Raw genomic sequence first — 18488 nt, forward strand, 5'->3', positions numbered from 1 at the left:
GGAGAGACACTGCCAGAAATCATGTGGCTTCTCCAAGATGGCGGAAGCTCCCTAACAAAGGTCCCTGGATCTTCTGGTGACCTGCTCCTCCCAGCTAGCCTGCCTACCGAGGGATAATAGAAATAGGCACAAATGCCTCTGTCGAGAAGAGCAAGTTGCCTGTGGCCTGTAGGCAAGCTCACAGTTGGTACTTCACAATGAAGTGTTTTATACACTTGCATTGAATAAATGAATTCAGTGACGAGAGGCCCATAGAAATCACCCTCATCAGTCCCCCATCCTCATACCTTCACCCTCCTTCCCAAATAACTTTAACACTTCACATGCCTGAATATCGCCGCTCAGAAATCCCTTCCTTTGACTGCGATAAGGAAGCATAAGTTCTATTTCCAAGAGTGCTCAAGGATTTTCAAAAATCTTATTAAAAGAAGTTGAAAAAAAGCAGGAAAAACATGTTCAGAAATTGACAAATCAGTCAACAGAACTAAACAGACACTAGACAGAATATGTGAGAATTTAGAAAATAAAAAGTAGAACTCAAAGTGATGGGGAAAGGAAGAACTAAACAAGAAATAGTGTTATGAAAATTCAGGAAGAAAAATAATAGATGGCTACCTCACTTCAGATTTTTAAAAATCCAGATGAATTAAAGAATTTTTTAAAATACAAGCATTAGAAGAAAATGTCAGGGGATATTTTTATGACTGGGATTGGGAAAACCTTTCATAAACAAGGCACAAATCCCAGAAACACTGGAAGAAAATATTGACAAATTCAGTTACATTCAAATTTTAAACTTCTGCATGGAAAAAGATCCCATAAACAAAGGCAAGTAGTGGTCCTGATACGCGGAGAAAACGCCTTTCACCATATGTAACAGAACAAGGATTCATTGCCAAAAGTGAAGGAATTCCTACAAATCAACTTCTTCTTCTTCTTCTTTTTTTTTTTTTTTGAGACAGAGTTTCGCTCTTATTGCCCAGGCTGGAGTGCAATGGCGCGATGTCGGCTCACTGCAAACTCCACCTCCCAAGTTCAAGCGATTCTCCTGCCTCAGCCTCCCGGGTAGTTAGGATTATAGGCATGCGCCACAAATCAACTTTTTTAAAGGATAAAGAACACAATAAAAAAATAGGTAAATATATAAATAGGCAATGCACAGAAGAACTACAAAGTGGTCACTCGTTTCACTAGTTTACAGATTCCTCAACACTAGATATCAAGGTAATATAAATTTTTAAATGTGATATTTTCGGGCATCGTTTTGGCAAAAAGAAAATGAATAATATTCGACATTGGTGAGCATGGAGGGAAACAGGAGTGTACACTGCACGGCCTTTTTGGAGGGCAACTGGACAGTGAGTGGGTATGCACATTTTTAATGGGCATTTCTTTGCAGCCAGCAATGACACCTTAGATAATTGGTAACACACTGAGGAAACACAACCTCCTTTCAAGTGGTGAGCCAGGACCAAAAGTCAAAGTGCAACCGACAAGAAGCAGGCATGGAGCAAGAGGAGAAGGGACCACCCAGAATCATCTATCTTATCATCTTTGTCTCTTTAGCATCAAGTTCCGGAGCCCACATCTCAGGCCCAGTCCTGCTCCAGAGGCTCTACCCAATCATTCCGTTGGGCCTTAAGGGTCCAGCCTTCTTCAATGCTCTCTCCAAAACTGCCACAATGCTCCTCAAACCTTGCAAACCTACTCCCCACAGACAACACTAGCTGGAGAGCATGCAGACTCCTCAAAGTCCACCCGCTCTTGTAGCCCCTGAACAAGCACAGAAACAGCACTATTTTTCCTTTCATGAGCACAGCCTCTCTGGGTGGATCTCCCTTGTGAAGATTTACGCTGTAGTCTCTGGACTTTTCCCTCAAACCAGCTTTCTTTGGTGCCAGGGAATCTAAGAGTCCCCAGTCAGACTCCTACAGATGAGCATCAGGTCTCACCTGTCCCAAGGGCAGAAACTGTCACTCAGGAGACCTTGGTCCCACATTAGAACCAGATATCCCACACCAGTCAGAGTTAATGAGCTCCCAAGGCCTCTTACAACCTCAACTACCCACTCTATCCACTCATTCAATCAGCACATATTCACAGACAGCCTGAATCCAACCTACCTCCTGCTGAACCCTCAAACCCCCTGCACCCAGGCCCCTTCCCTCCTCAGGCCACAACTCACCCCCAAGCTGCCTGCTCCTGTCCTCTACTTATGCAAACTGCAGCCCTAACCAAATGCACACATCCGCTCACATCCTCTGCAGTTTGCGATTAAAACTTCTCCAGCGCCCAGAGATCCTTCCTCCTCTTTGTCGTTCCCTGGGTGAGGAAGCAAGTCTCTCTCTACACAGCACCAAATTCTGATGTTCACTGCCCTCTGCGTGTGGCTTCTGTGTCTGCACTGTGGCTGGAACAGGCACTTCCCACACTTCCTACAGGTCCTCCCACTCCCCTGTCCTTAGCTGCTGTTCAACGAGAAAACTGCTTGATTTATGGCTGTTCCAGACAAACTGCTAACTCAGCAGTGGGAACCCATTCCCATTCCTCAAGTTCACACATGCTTCCTTTCCCAAGAGGACAAGCTTGGCCTAGGAGGTAATTCTAGCACGGCTGTGCCTCCGACGTAAATCACAGGACAAGACAATGAAACTATCCAGGTCATGTTCCCCAGCTATAGGGGAGGCAGGTCTACCCTGTTCTGCACAAGATGTGTGATCCTGATTAATTTGGTGGTTATTTAACTTTTGCAAACTAAATCCTTGTGTAAAGTCTGGGAACTTGCTATTTTAAGGAGGCTTTGAAAAGAAATCTTGCATGGAAAGATTTACTCCCTTCTTAATCTTTCTTAAAGTTCTGATATGAAGATATGGATGTGCTTCAGTAAATTAAATATCATTACCAGTGTTTAGTTTAGTGGTCCTGACCAGCAATGCTACTTAATGAAACAGAAGAAAATACCAGAATGCATCATATGTAAAAAGAGTAAGTATTTCATAAAATTTGTGTGTGTCTGTGTGTACACATATGTATGAGTGTTTAAGTTATGACATAAAACAAATTTCTTATTGTGGGCCACAGTCAAAGTTTAAAAGCTATTGATACATGGTAATATTATTTAAATATTTTCCTGCATATTAGGTATATTTAAGATGTGAGTTCCAAACAAGATGCTTTATTATTTTAAGCCAACGTTTTCCAAACTTTTTCACTGAGACTCATTGTAAGAAACACATCTTTTTTGGTGGAGGGACAGGACAGGGTCTAGTTCTGTTGCCCAGGATGGACTGCATGGCGAGATCATGGCTCACTGCAGCCTCAACCTCCTATGCTCAAGCGATCCTGCCACCAAAGCACCAGGTTGGGAAGAGTGACAGCAACCAGGGCCTCAGCCCTCCACCCTGCTCCCCAGTAGCTGAGGCTACAGGCTTGTGGCAGGTTGCTTAGCTAATGTTTGTATTTGTGTAGAGACAGGGTTTTGCCATGTTACGTTGTCTGATCTCAACCTCCTCGGTTCAAATGACCTGCCTCCTTTGGCCCCCACAAAGCATTGGGATTACAGGTGTGGGCCACCATGCCCGGCCAAGAAACACATTTTTAAGTCGTAATTTCATACTCACATACCACACACATACAACTACACACATAATTGAAACAAAATTCATGAAAAAATACTTATGGCCTTACTATCTGCATTGCTGTCTGATATTTCCTACTTTGTTTTTTAAAATGCTAGTCATGACCCATTAAACTGAACTATGACTTGCTTCAAGTCTGAAAAGCACCACTGAAAGGGCAGGGAGGAATGATTATACTTCCTGACCAGGGGGTGAGTGAGAGGAGACTGCCTGCCCAGAATACAAGGCAGTGGGAACCAAGGCCAGGCCGGGTTCTAGCAATGGGGCCAAAGCTTCCTTCAGCATTAAAGAGATTTCAGTGGGGGAGGGCAGGAGACACTATGCCAGACACCTCTTCATGCAGAATAAAAAGGCATAGTGTAGAAATGAGGGCCCTTCAGTGGGCTGACCAAGGAGATTAATTGGCATTCTGAACCAAACGTGTTGCAAAGACAGACAGCAAAGCTGAGCCCTCCCACCAAACAGTCCAACAATGCCCAGCAGTCAAGTTCGCCAACAAACACCCTCCTCTCCTGCCAAGAGTTTTCAGTGCCTTTAAAATGTTCTCCAAGTTTCAGCACCAGATTCCCAGCATCCACCCAGCTGACTCCTGACTTCGTAGAACAACCCCTCATTACGGAAGAGGCCTCCCATTCCTCTCAATTCTGCCCTCCTCCCTCCCTATCCCCACCCCCTCATTGGGGTATCAAGTTTCTAATTTCCTTTAGAGAGGTGAAAGCCCTTGATTGCCACCCTCTCCCCAACTTGGAGCTCTGGTGGAGGTGAGAGTCAGAGGCGGTTCTGGAGGACACCCCACTGTCTTTCCTGGTCGTTCCCCAGAGCCACTGATACCATTTCACACAAGAAATGAGGTGACAGATGTGAGGAGTCTGCCTACTGAGGTCCCGAGCTCTTGCCCACCAATTCGGTGCATGATGATCGGCCCCTTCTCTCCCTTTTCCAGCAAGGGAGCAGGCAGAGGTTAGGGAGCTGGATGGTCTAATTCGGGGCTATGCTCTGTGTCATCTGCTCAACTGTCTCCTGCGTGTTAGCCACGCTCCCTAACCAGGCTACAAACTTCTTGAAGGCAGGGACCAAACTCTTCTGAGTACAGGGCAGGACTGGATACTTGGATATAGTGCCACGCCATGGTGACAGCATCCATGCCAGCAGATACAAACGAAGACAAAGAGAGCCAGGCAGTTTCCAGGACCACGTGGTTGTGGCACAGCTAAAGCAAAAGCAGCAGCCTCTGCAGTCTAAGGGGTCCTCGGAGGAGGAGATGGCTGAAGGTGGTGGACAGAGCTGAGGCTGGCAGAAGGCGGCTGTGCGATTTGGAGGGTGGGGGAGAATATACCGGATGAGGTGAGGTAGAGACTGGGCAGCTGGGTCGACTACAGAGGTCGAAAGTGCAGGCACTGGAGTGAAGAGTTCACAAAATAAATATCCTGAACAAGGCCGCAAAGCGCAGCAGGCCTTTTCAAACACGGTAGATAAAAATTTGAAGTAGATTAATTATATATCACAACAAACGGAGATAAAAATTTACTAAGACTATAAATCATCTGGGAGCGTTTGGGATCGGATTCTAGTCGAGTCTGGTCACTCCCAACCAGCGATAAACCAAAGGTGGGGAGGAGGCTAAATCTGGATCCCAGCGCTCCCCGCCCGTCCCCCTTTCCTCCGAAGGCTCCCAGAAGGCAGAGGGGCGGCGAAAGCAGGGAGCAGTCTTGCATCAGACGAGGGGCGGGTACGTGTTTGCTGCTTTACTAGGGCTGCCTTCCCCTGCAGCTGCCCCAGCAGCCATGAGACTGGCTGGGACTCTGCCAGCGTTCCCCCGTCCCCCGACTCCCCCACCGCCAAAGAAGGCTGGAATCGGCGGGGTCGCCCAGAACTTGGCTGGGAAGAATCGCCAGTCCCTGGGTTCTCCGCAAGGAAGCCACTTTGGCCCCCCTCTCCCGATCCCCTCGCGAGGAGGCGGTTGGGGGGGGGTGGGGGGAAGAGGCAGCCCGAGGCTGCCAGAACAACTGCGCGCGAAGGCACAGGGGCGCCGCGCTGGCATCCCGCGCTGGCATCCGCGAGCAGCCTGCAGGACCAGTTGGAGCAGCCTGCACTTCGCAATGCTAGCGGGGGCATGCCAACGTGAAAGACGCGGTTGCAAACTAAAAGCAAAGTTTGCTTCTCGCCGCCGTTTGTTCTTCCCTCTTTCTGCCTCCCCCCCGCCGCCGTTCCCCACTACCCCCCAATCTCAGGAGGCCCCGGAACTAACTGATACAGGGGCACGTGAGGGGGGCGCCATGGCCAGGGCGCAGTCAGCCTTTTCCGTGGAGGTTGCCCTGGAGACCTCAATTTTCTCTCGCTCGCCTTACCTGCAGCTCGGCTATCAGCTCCTCTTTGCTAAGGTTCTGCTTTTCCACCACCTGCAGCCCTCCATCTTGCAAGATTTTCCGGCAGCAAGGGTCCAGGCTGTCACTGATGAGCACTTTCCGCAGATTTGCAAAAGCCATTGCTGTAGTTGGCCTCGGAATCTGCCGCTGTGAGTAGAAGTACCTAAGTCAAGAAGTTGCGGTTCGGCCTGGCGAGCTAAAGTAACTGGGCAGTATTCTTGAGCTCCCGCTACCCCGTCATCTCCCCCACCTCCTCCTCCAGTCTCCTTTTGATTGGACGGAAATACTCAAACTCTCCGCGACTCCGCCTCCTCCTCGCGGCTCTGAGCTTGCCAAATCCCCTCCCGCTTTATTTCTCCCGCGATGAATTTCTCCATCTCAGCCAAAGCTCTTACCTACACCTGGTGAGCGTATAAAAAGCACAATTTACGCTGACTAGCTGATGCATATCTGAAAGGAACAGAGAAATACACCTCATCGTGAGAGAAAACCTTCATTTTCACTTTTCCTCCTAAGGATTCATTTATTCCTTAAGAAGCATTTTTTTTTTTTTTTTTTGGGGGGTGGGTAAATGTGCAAGGCACTATGCTAGACGTTGAAGGGAATTCGACTATCAAAAAAATATATCCTCTTTCTTCTGGTGGCCTAACATTCTAGAGTTTCAAGCACACAGACGTGGAAAGTTACGTAGTGAAAAGCAATAGGAAGCTTTCTGAGACACCACGGAGCTGTGATTAATTTCAAATTAGTGATGCAATGAGAATTATGAGTTTATAAAAAGAGCGGGGACCCGGTACATTTAAACTAGGCATACTTTGTTAAAGTTATTTATTTCCTTTCCCTCCACTTCCTCTCTAATTATGAAAAAGAAGAAAAGGAAAATGGGATGTCAGTGTGGTTTAATTGACCAAGGAGGCACTTCTCAGTTGCCCTGGAGAAGCAAACTTTGCTTTTAGTTTAAACCCCATAACCGATGTGCTCTCTCATGCCCCATTTTACAGAAATGTCAGAAAATTCAATTTGGGATTAAAGTCACCTAGAATCAGAAGCAGAATCAGAGATGCTCACAGTTGAAATAGAATTCAGCTTTATGGACATATCCAGTCCAACTAACCACTGTATGTTGTGTCATCCTGAGCTATTCATAACTCAAGTGCTAGATCCTTATCCTACATAACTATGCGATATCAATTCAATAAAATAATGAAAATTCTATACTGATAATCCCTAGGCACAAATCAGATTTTTAGACCCAATGTTCCCAATGGGGGAAAAATTGTCTATCTTGTTTACTTGTTCAGATGAATTGTTATTCCTACATTCCAAGACTCATGAGTATTCAAATTATCTGCCTCCCTTGAAGTGCCCAGCAGTACCCTGGGGTCTAGGGACAGACAGGAGACCTATCCCAGGAGGCTTAATGGAGGGCCTTGGGAAGCATCCATTTTTGTAACCGCTTTCCTTCAACTCCTCCTGGGGCTCACTGCCTGCTTCCTTTCTATGTAGAATCTAAACCCTGCTATCTCTAACATGTAATCCCACCCCTTCACACCAAGTCAAACTTCTTGGATACTGTCTGAATGCACAACCCAGAGGGCCTCCTAAGCCTGATCACCCGTTTTCTTTATTTATTATTTATGACCCACCTACTTTTAAAACAGATCCAAGACACACAATAAAAGACACTTCTAAACAATTAAGAAAATAATTAACAGATAAGAGTCCATTTCCAAGTGAAAAGGAGGGTGTGTGATAATTGTTACATAAGTCAGAAATGTTCTCTCCTTTTAAATTTCTGTAGAATTAACTTCAAGTTATCTCACAGTGCCCTAAGAAATATATTTATGGACTTTTCATGTCTTGTTCCCCATGGACTCTCATTTCCTTAAGATCAGAGACACGACTTTGTGTACCCCCAGTAGTACCTAGCACCATGCCTTCCACATCACAAAGGCTCAGAAGAGGTTTGATTCAAAAATTAATTTACCCAGTGCCTCCTATGTGCTAGACCCTGTGACACATAAGACACAAACCCTTTCCTCAAAAAGAAAAAAAACCCAACATTTTAAGAAGAGTACCCCGGCATGGTGGCACACTGCTATAGTCCTACCTACTTGGGAGGCTGAGGCAGGAGGATCGCTTGAGCCCAGGAGTTCAAGGCTGCAGTGAGCCATGATTGTGCCACTGCTCTCCAACCTGGGCAACAGAGTGAGACCTGTCTCTAAAAAATAATAATAATAAAATTTAAAAGGTATAGTTGAAGAATTATAAATAGAGGTGTGCTGGAGTGCTTTGGGAGCAAGGAGGAGAACCACCTCCTGAGGGGCCAGGAAGATTTCCAAGCAAGGTTGCCTTTCAGCTAACCTTCTGAAACTCATTCAAGGCAGCTACTTTGAGAGGCTCAAGGATACAGAGATTGGTAAAACATAACCTGCCTCGAAGCTGCTCATGGTTAACTGCCTAATCTTGAGAGCTGAATATGAATTAGCCAGGAGGAGAAGAAATGACATTTCCAAAGGCTTAGAGTTGTGAGGAGTTGCAACATGTTCATGTCTTCTCTACCATGGCTGATGGGGGATGTCAGTGGGACACCAGGAGGTGAGGCTGCAGAGGGGCTAGGGGTTGCTCACGAAGGGCCTTGCCCTGAGGAAGAGTTTAAACTTGACTCCAAAGTTAGTACAGAGGTACCGAGTGATTTTTAGAAGCGATATCATTAATTGTGTTGCTGGCCAGGCTGAGACCTGATACTGCCAATACAGATATATCCCTCACCACTACATCCCAGGATCTCCAACATCAATTGCAAACTAAGGGTTTTTCTTCGCTAATTGAGGGTTGGAGTTGGGGAAATTTCTCCCTCTCCCTGTGTTATTGCATCCATCCATAAAACAGGAACTTTGGCCCACTTGGAAGTATTAGGAAAACAGTTCTGCCCTTCTCCTCAGACCCCTCCTTCCGTCCCTTCCTCTGGCCCCAACCCCTTGGGAAGAGAAAACCATCCTGATTAGTGAAGTTTGGGGAAAAGTTCCTAGTGCGTGCCCAGGCCAGCCCCTTTTGGCTCTCTCTTTCGAAGCTGGAAGCCTAAGATAATGTACACGCTCCTGCTTCCTTGTGTGTAGTGAATCTGTCAAGGCAGGACCTGCCCCTACCTAAGGTTGCAAGCTGTCCAGCTGCTGTGCCTGTAACTCTGAGGATAAAGTTAATGGGGTTAAGGGGGAGGAGAGTAGGAACTCTGTTTTTCTACTTGGAGACCAGCTATGGTATCCAAACTCAAAGCATGAGAAATAAAACAGATATTTTAAGATGTAGAAAATGAGCTGTCATTCACAAAGCAGGCATATCTTGATTTGAATTCAGCTTCTCAAGTTATGAACAATGTGATTTTGGGCAAATTACACTGCCCCTCTAAGACTTAGTTTTCTCCTCTGTAATATGGAATGAGTAGTATGATAGTGCTTCCTTCATAAGGCTTTGGCAGGGATTAAATAAGGCAAAGCATGCAAGTGAGTGTAATCTCTAGTGCTTGACTTTCCTTCACTCATTCACTCAATCAGTGTATATTTATTGAAACCGTAATGTATCAGGCACTGCTGAGGGGGTTGGAAATGAAGCTTTGATTAAGACCGTCTCTGCTCTCATGGAGCTTACATTGTGTTTGAGGATAGAAAATAAATAAATAAACAAAAAAATTGAACTGGATAATCTCAGGGCATATATAATGAATAATGTAAAACCAGATGATGTGAGAGACAGGATCGGGGAGTGGAATCATAGACTTTATGATCAGGAAAGGCCTTCCTGAAAAGGTGGAGCTTGGGTTGAGACTGAAATAAGAAGAAACCGGCTATGCAAAGAATTAAAGAAAAAGAATTCTAAGCAGAAGGAAAAGCAGAACAAGTGTGGCACATTCAAGAAGCCTGCCCAAATATTTCTGTAGTACTTACTATGTGCCAGGCACTGGAATAACAATGCTGAACAAGTCACGTGTAGTCCCTGCCCAGAGGGAACTTGCAGTCTAGTGTGTGAGCATGTATGTGCTATGTGTGTAGTCTGTGACAGAAAAGCCTCGGAGAAGGTAACGCTTAGGCAGAGATCTGAAGGTGAAGACAGCCAGTGAAGACCGTTTAGAGGAAAGAGAACAATAAGAACAAAGTCCCTTGGGTAGGAAAGTACATGGATTTTTCTAGGAACTGACAGAAGTCAGAACAGCAATGATATAGAGAACATGGGGGAACGTGGCAGAAGACGAGGTGGGAGACATCAGCAGGGGCCACACCACTGGACTTCGGGAGATGCTAGTATCAGAAACCCAATGTAAACTGGTTCAAGGAAAAAAGAGAATGTATTGGCTCAGGTGTGCAAAAAGATCAAGTGTGGACAAAAACATGCCCATATAGTGTCATTGGCAATCCACGTCTCTCTCACCTGTCTGTTTTCCTCTGGCTTGCTTCATTTCCAGAAAGGCAAAATGTGGCAAGAATGTCACAAGTTAGTAAAGAACATAAAATTCAGCCATATTAGTCTAGCAGTTTAGCAATCCTAAAAGATTGCACTGGTTTTCTAATAATTGCCACAAAATGTCCAGACCTTATCCTCATCAGACTCCCCTGGGCCACATATCTGTCCTTGGATTAGTCACAGTGCCCAGGAGGATGGATATGCGATTTGTCAGTCCTGAATAAAGCAACCATTTCAGATCTGAGGAAAGAATTCATTCTATCTGGAGTATACACTAAAATTGTAAGAAAAGTGGGTCCCCAGAGGAAAATTCAGGGTGCTGAGCTGAAAGAAAGGAAATGGGGATTGGAGGACAAGCTAGGAACACCAACAGTGACTACTCTACCATGGTTAAGAAGTTTAGATTTAATTCTGAGTAGACAAGAAACAATTGATGCGTTAGTTTTAAGGAGGGGACTAATACTAAGTTTTTTAAAGAGCACTCTACATTAACACAGAAGCTACATTTCACAGTGTTTTCGTTATCACAATGACAATGATGATGATGGTGAGCAGGGAGGTGATTCCCTTGTGGGGCACATGAAGGGACAGGATAAGGCACACCTATAACTTGAAAAGGCAACTCTCTGATAGTGAAAACTAAGAATCAATGAATCGTGAAGGAAGTTAACCATCCAAGAAAGTCACCTATCCTGAGAGAAGGCAGATGCAGGAAAAGGGATTGAGGAGACACCAGATCAAAAGAGACTGCTCATCAAAATATAATTGAACATTAAAAAAAAAAAAACCCTGTAACATAATGAATTATAATTTTTCTGTGGAAAGAATATACTAATAGAAAGGGCTAGTTAGCATATTCAACAAAAATGAGCCAACAAAAGTCTTAGCTTTTACTGAGAACTGTTCCAAGAGAAAGAGGAAGATCGTGCGTGTGGCAGACAGGGGTCCTGTGGTCATTAGTGAGTTGTACTTTGATGTGGTACAGAGGGAATTCATCAGATGTACAAAAACATGCCTTCTGATTCTACAACTCCCTTTCTTTGCCACGCTTCTGAGTGGTTATTTTGTTTTCCAGATATTCTGATGCCAGTAAAGAGCTGCTGGGTGATCTGTTTCCCACCAGTTCCCGTTGTCTTCAAGTCTTGTGGCAAAAGGAGAAAACAGGCAGAGCGACAAGATGGTTTAAGGGCTCTCTGTCTGCAGGGAAATGCTGCTCAGGTACCCCGGCCAGCCAGTACGGGAGAGGGGAACTGGTAGCATGGTCACTAGATGGGCAAGCTCCACCCGCACACCACTGAACATGGTGGCTTTTTTGGTTTGTATACGAATCTCATGTGAGTTAGTCTGAAACTCTGCTCAACACGAAGGGCTCTGATAGGATCACATTCTTAAATTTATTGATCTGAGGATGAAGCCTGAGCTGTTGCCTTGGAAGTCTCATAATCAGAGAGCTTTCCTCTGATATCTCAAGTTGAAGTTCTTCCCTTCAACTATTGTGCCTCCAAACCTGTTACGGTCACTGAATCCAACAGGAATCTAATGAAAGCTACAAACCTTCTCACCTTCTAAGCTGTGCACTCAGTTTTGAGGATACATATACCTCCTGAAACCTGCTCATGGGCCTCCTAGGATCCCATGAACCTTTTATTGGAATTCCATATGTTATATGGTTTAGGCATGGTAACAAGTGCAAAGTAGGCCTAATAATATGTAAACCAAAAAGTATCTGAGACAGTTCTCAATCAATTTGGAAGATTATTTTGCCAAGGTTAAGAACATGTCCGGAAGACAAGAACACGGAAACAAACAGTCTGTAGTTTGTGCCTTTCTCCCAAAATTATTTTGAGGGCTTTGATATTTAGCCACGAAAAGTGGACCGGAAGGGGAAGAGGGAGGGTATGGTAATCCACATGCTGCAAGAGAAAAGGAGCAGAGAGGGGAAGAGTCAATTCTGTTTACATCTGGCACCCAGTAAATGCACAACAGGCAGCACAAATCCTCGATTTCTGTCTGTCATTAATATGACATTCAAGCCTTTTTGTTTCTAAACTTAATATACTAGTTTAGAGATTGAAGGATTTTAGATTACATTTTGAAAGATTCAAAGGACAACAACACAATTAGAAGCACTTTCTTAACATGATGGCAGGAGAGAGACAGAGAGAGTGAAGGGGAAAGTGCTACACACTTTTAAACAACCAGCTCTTGTGAGAAGTAATTCACTATCATGAGAACAGCAAGGGGGAAGTCCACCCCATGATTCAGTCATCTCCCACCAGGCCTCTCCTCCAACACATGGGGATTACAATTCGACATGAGATCTTGGTGGGGGCACAAAGCCAATCCATATCATCCTGCCCCTGGCCCCTCCCAAATCTTATGTCCTTCTCACATTTCAAAACAGAATCATGCCTTCCCAACAGTTGCCCAAAGTCTTAACTCATTCCAGCATTAATTCAAAAATCCAAGTCCAAAGTCTCATCTCAGACAAGGCAAGTTCCTTCTGCCTATGAGCCTGTAAAATCAAAAACAAGTTACTTACTCTCAAGATACAATGGGGATACAAACATTGCATAAATGCTCCCATTCCAAATTGGGGAAATTGCACAAAACAAAGGGGTTACAGGCCCCCTGTAAATCCAAAATCCAGCAGGACAGTCATTAAATCTTAAAGCTCCAAAATTATCTCCTTTGACTTCTTGTCTCACATCCAGGCCACAATGACACAAGGGGTGGGCTCCCAAGGCCTTGGGCAGCTAGCTCTACACCTGTTGCTCTGCAGGATACAGCCCTAGTGGCAATTTGCACAGGCTGTCATTGAGTGTCTGTGACTTTTCCAGGAGCATGGTGCAAGCTGTTGGTGGATCTACCATTCTGGGGTCTGGAGGACAATGGCCTGCTTCTCAAAGCTCCACTAGGCAGTGCCCAGTGGGGACTCTGTGTGGAAGGTCCAATCCCACATTTCCCTTCTGCATTGCTCTAGCAGAGGTTCTCCATGAGGGCTCTGCCTTTGCAGCAAACTTCTGCCTGAACATCCAGGCATTTCCATACATCCTCTGAAATCTAGGTGGAGATTCCTAAACCTCAACTCTTGACTTCTGTGTACCTACAGACACAACACCCTGTGGAAGCTGCCAAAGTTTGGGGCTTGCACCCTCTGAAGTCATGGCCTGAGATGTACCTTGGTCCCTTTTAGCCATGGCTGAGACACAGGGCACCAAGTCCCAAGATCGCACAAAGTAGCAAGGCCCTGGTGCCCTGTGTCCTAGGCCTTTGGTTTTTGGATGGGAGGGGCTGCTGTGAAGACCTCTGACATACCCTGGAGACATTTTTCCCATTGTCTTGGCAATTAACATTTAGTTCTTCATTACTTGTGAAATTTCTGGAGTCAGCTTGAATTTCTCCTCAGAAAATTGGTTTTTCTTTTCTATCACATTGTTGGGCTGCAAATTTTTGGAACTTTTATGCTCTGTTTCCCTTTTAAATATAAGTTCCAATTCCAAACCATGTATCTGTGAATACATAAAACAGAATGCTTTTAACAGCAGTCAAGTCACCTCTTGAATGCTTTGGTGCTTAGAAATTTCTTCCACCAGATACCCTAAATCATTTCTCTCAAGTTCAAAATTCCATATATCTCTAGGCCGGGGGCAAAATGCCTTCAGTCTCTTTGCTAAAACATAGAAGGGTTGCCTTTATTCCAGTTCCCAACAAGGTCCTCATCTCCATCTGAGATCACCTCAGCCTGGACTTCATTATCCATATCACTATCAGCATTTTGGTCAAAATTATTCAACAAGTCTCTAGGACGTTCCAAACTTTCCCACATCTTCTCGTCTTCTTTGAGCCCTCCAAACTGTTCCAACCTCTGCCTCTTACCAAGTTCCAAAGTCTTTTCCACATTTTCAGGTATCTTTATAGCAGTGTCCCACTCCTGGTACCAATTTACTGTAGTAGTCCACTTTCACACTGCTATAAAGAACTACCTGAGACTGGATGATTTATAAAGAAAAGAGGCTTAATGACTCATAGTTTTGCACGCTTAACAGGAAGCATGACTGGGAGGCCTCAGGAAACTTACAATCATGGTGGAAGGTGAAAGGGAGGCAAACACCTTCACATGATGTCAGGAAAGAGAATGAAGAAGAAAGCACTGCACACTTTTAAACAACCAGCTCTCGTGAGAACTAATTCACTATGTTGAGAAAAGCAAGGGGTAAGTCTGCCCCCATGATTCAATTACCTCCCACCAGGCCCCTCCTCCAACACATGGGGATTGCAGTTTGACATGAGATTTGGGTAGGGGCACAGAGCCAAACCATATCATCAAGTATCTATTTCCTGGAATGATTAACTGATTAAGCATGCCTGAGGCCAAAGTTGAGCAAGATAGAAAATGTTTCCTATTCTCCAACCAGTTCAAGGGGCTGGAATTTTAGTCTTTGGAGCTTGGTACTATAGGCAAAAAATTTGAAAGAGCTATTTAAGGAGGTGCCCCTGAGACACAGGGAATGCTGCTTAGGTGCACCTAGGTAGTAGAGAGGAGAGAGGTGAGGGGATGCATTGTCCCCACTCTTCTATTCATTCTTTCCACTGGAGGGAAGTTCAGATTTTCCCTCTGAATGTTCTAGTCTAAGTCTGTTGAAGTTAATTGACAATAGATGGAGTAATAGGGAAAAAAGGCATACAATCTTATTAACAAAGCACAGTGAAAAAGCAGGAAAATAATAATAATAATAATAATTATTATTATTTATTTATATTTTTTGAGATGGAGTCTCGCTCTGTCACCCAGGCTGGAGTGCAGTGGCCGGATCTCAGCTCACTGCAAGCTCCATCTCCCAGGTTTATGCCATTCTCCTGCCTCAGCCTCCCGAGTAGCTGGGACTGCAGGCGCCTGCCACCTCGCCCAGATAGTTTTTTTTTTGTTTTTTTTTTTTTGTATTTTTTAGTAGAGACAGGGTTTCACTGTGTTAGCCAGGATGGTCTCGATCTCCTGACCTCGTGATCTGCCCGTCTCAGCCTCCCAAAGTGCTGGGATTACAGGCTTGAGCCACCGCGCCCGGCAAGCAGGAAAATTATTATCCAATAACCTAATGGGAAGAGATGGAGGATGTAGGCAATTCTTCTGAGGTACAGTAAATGATTATTAGAGAGAATGAATGGACCCAGGAAACAGAAATTAACTTGTAGAATGCGAATGAGCCTGAGAGACAGATTAAAGTGAAATTAATCAAATAATCACACAAATGAGAATACATTTATAGCCTAGGATAAATGTACTATAGAATTGGTTCTTTGAGAGTTTTTAACAAAAGAACTTAATCAAGACTTGTGGAAGAAGGAGGAAGAAGAGAATTGAGGTTTCTTTGAGGGAATGAAGATCCAGATGATATCTGAAGAAAGCTGAGATATAAACTAGCCCTCTGAATCTCTCATGGGGAAGAGACACAAAGGGGGAAAGAGTGCTCCAGGCAGAGGAAACAGAGTGAATGCAGATACTTTGGGGTGGGAGAATGGGAAGTGATCATGGAATGTTCATGAAACTGAAAGAAGGCCAGTGTGGCCAGAGTCCAGAGAGCAGGGTATGCATAGGTATGCACAGACTGTCATTCTAGTATCTCCAGGACTTGTGACTGTGTCACTGACAGAGATCGTTGTATCATCACTGTGATCATCAGCAGAGAAGCAGAAAGGAGGCAAACTCAGTTGTGTAGGCAAGTGGGGCAAGAACCTGGAAATTCAGACTTTCACTGTTAATATAATGTAAGAACGTGGAAGTTATATCCAAATGAAAGGATCTTCTGCAGTTTGAGGTGTAGTCCTCTATCACAGCATTGAAGACTCAATCACTGTCATCAATGCGTAGAGAAGATGCAGTCTGATCCCTTGATGCCACTAGAATCTTAGGCAGGACTGGGTTGGAAGAGGGCCCTGGCACTGTCACTCTTTTGATAATTGCCATGCACATAGAAAGTGGAATTCAAGACAAAATGAGCATCTCTAAGAAGACACCAGCCAGAAAGTTTCTTCCCATTCCATTCCTGCCGTTCCTCAAGATGAATCAGAAAGACCTATGGAGAACAGAGGTACTTGCAGCAAAACGTACTTTCCTGAAAAACCTTTACCATCCCACGCCCCCACCCCCAAAAATTCCAGGCTCTAAAGTCAGATTTCCTCAACACATATCAAGTCCAAGATACTTCTATAGCTCAGTACACATGAGATTTCAGAATACAAATATATATATACAAATATTATATATATGGATGAAATTAGTTATAAATTCATAGTCCCCATTTATTGTGTTTTTTTTTTTTTTTTTTTTTGAGACGGAGTCTTGCTCTGTCGCCCAGGCTGGAGTGCAGTGGCCGGATCTCAGCTCACTGCAAGCTCCGCCTCCCGGGTTCACACCATTCTCCGGCCTCAGCCTCCCGAGTAGCTGGGACTACAGGCGCCCGCCACCTTGCCCGGCTAGTTGTTTTTTTTTGTATTTCTTAATAGAGACGGGGTTTCACCGTGTTAGCCAGGATGGTTTCGATCTCCTGACCTCGTGATCCGCCCGTCTCGGCCTCCCAAAGTGCTGGGATTACAGGCTTGAGCCACCGCGCCGGGCCCCCATTTATTGTTTGCATTGATTGTACTGGAGGCATTAATCTTTCTTTTTTCCAAGTTCTTCTAGTTTTACTGCTTTCCCAGACAGCAAACTCTCTTCTTCATTCCTTATCTTGATCTTGGAATTACTCTTCTCTCTTTTTAGGTTGCCTTCTCATACCTTCAGGCCCCAGTTGCCCTCTCTCTAAGCCTTCATGTCCTCAAAGAGGCAGCATCCTTTTCTAACCAGGCTCCATGTCCTGTTCAGTGACTTCTGATAAAACATTTAACATTACATTTTAGGGCAATCTGGAATAATTCCTTGACCAACCTACTATCATCTAGGCTCATTCTTCTGTATTGGAGCCCTAATCTCTTACTTGTATTTTGGGGAGTGAAAAGGCCTGGGGCAAAAATGGGTAGCTACCTGCAGTTCTACTACCAACTTTGAATCTGTTTCAGTAAAAGCTCTGACTAACACATTCTTCCTAAAGTACAAATGACTGATACAATTTTAATATAACTTCTCTCACACTTATTTGTATGCATATTCCATTTATTCAAATAAGATCTTATATTTACGTATGAATTATATATTTCACAAAATAACAATAACTTGGTAATGTAGAACAGAGTGATATTATCAGCACCATTTTCAAAATAAGAAAATTGGGGCACAAAGAAACTGCATAGGATTTCTGCTTCCAGCCAAATAGAGTAACAGAGTCCAGGTTTACCCTCCTACCTGAAACAATTGAAACAATGGACAAAATGCATGAAGCAATGGTCTTTGGAGATACTGGTCATTGGGTGACAAAAGACAGTGATCTCTGAGACACAAGAAATACACAGGGTATATCCTATGATTGCCCGAGCTTACTGTATAGAGAGAGTAGGTTACAGGGCAGGCATGAGGAAACCTGGTGGAGTCCAGTGGTCTCCCTGACTTAAGGAAATCAAGCTGTGTGACAGAGAATGTTGCAGAGAAGAGAGGTAAAAGTTGAGATAATTCTGGAGATCAGCAGAAGAGTCCCTTAGAATTTTTAGCTGAGACTAGCCATGGCATGCGTGTGTTAACACTACTGGAGGAAAAGGAAAAACCTGCAAGGATTAGAGGGAGCAATCTCTAAAGCTCACACAGGCCAGGAATCATTCCTATTCTCACCAGCCAGACTGAAAACTAAAACCTTCATAATTTATGGGCCGCTGGGCCTTGCCTCAATAAAAGGGAAAAATTAGTTCCAAACTAAGCATGGCTTACTTCCCGTCTAAAAAAGCTTAAAAGAAATTCCTGAAAGGATCAAATTGTTCCCAATTAACTTGACCATGTCCCAGAACAACTTGAGAATAGAAAAATATATATATATATAAAATATATAAATATATATATAAAAATATATATAAATATATATAAAAAAATATATAAATATAT

General features: G+C 44.3%; 1 protein-coding gene across 2 annotated transcripts in view; it reads right to left on the bottom strand.

The window, feature by feature from the left end:
* Nucleotides 1-6254, bottom strand: part of LOC105479067 (phosphoglycerate dehydrogenase) — a 30415-nt gene extending 24161 nt beyond the window's left edge. The window contains exon 1 of one of the 2 annotated variants that reach the window (XM_011736864.2): nucleotides 5987-6254. In XM_011736864.2, coding sequence (XP_011735166.1) covers nucleotides 5987-6124 — 138 coding nt within the window. In that variant the 5' untranslated portion in view covers nucleotides 6125-6254. Of the gene's footprint in view, nucleotides 1-2185; nucleotides 2406-5986 lie in introns of those variants that run through there. The other variant, XM_011736866.3, reaches the window with a different exon arrangement.
* Nucleotides 6255-18488: the final 12234 nt, after the last annotated feature.

The sequence above is a fragment of the Macaca nemestrina genome, chromosome 1, assembly GCF_043159975.1.
Source record: "Macaca nemestrina isolate mMacNem1 chromosome 1, mMacNem.hap1, whole genome shotgun sequence".
NCBI classification, from domain to species: domain Eukaryota; kingdom Metazoa; phylum Chordata; class Mammalia; order Primates; family Cercopithecidae; genus Macaca; species Macaca nemestrina.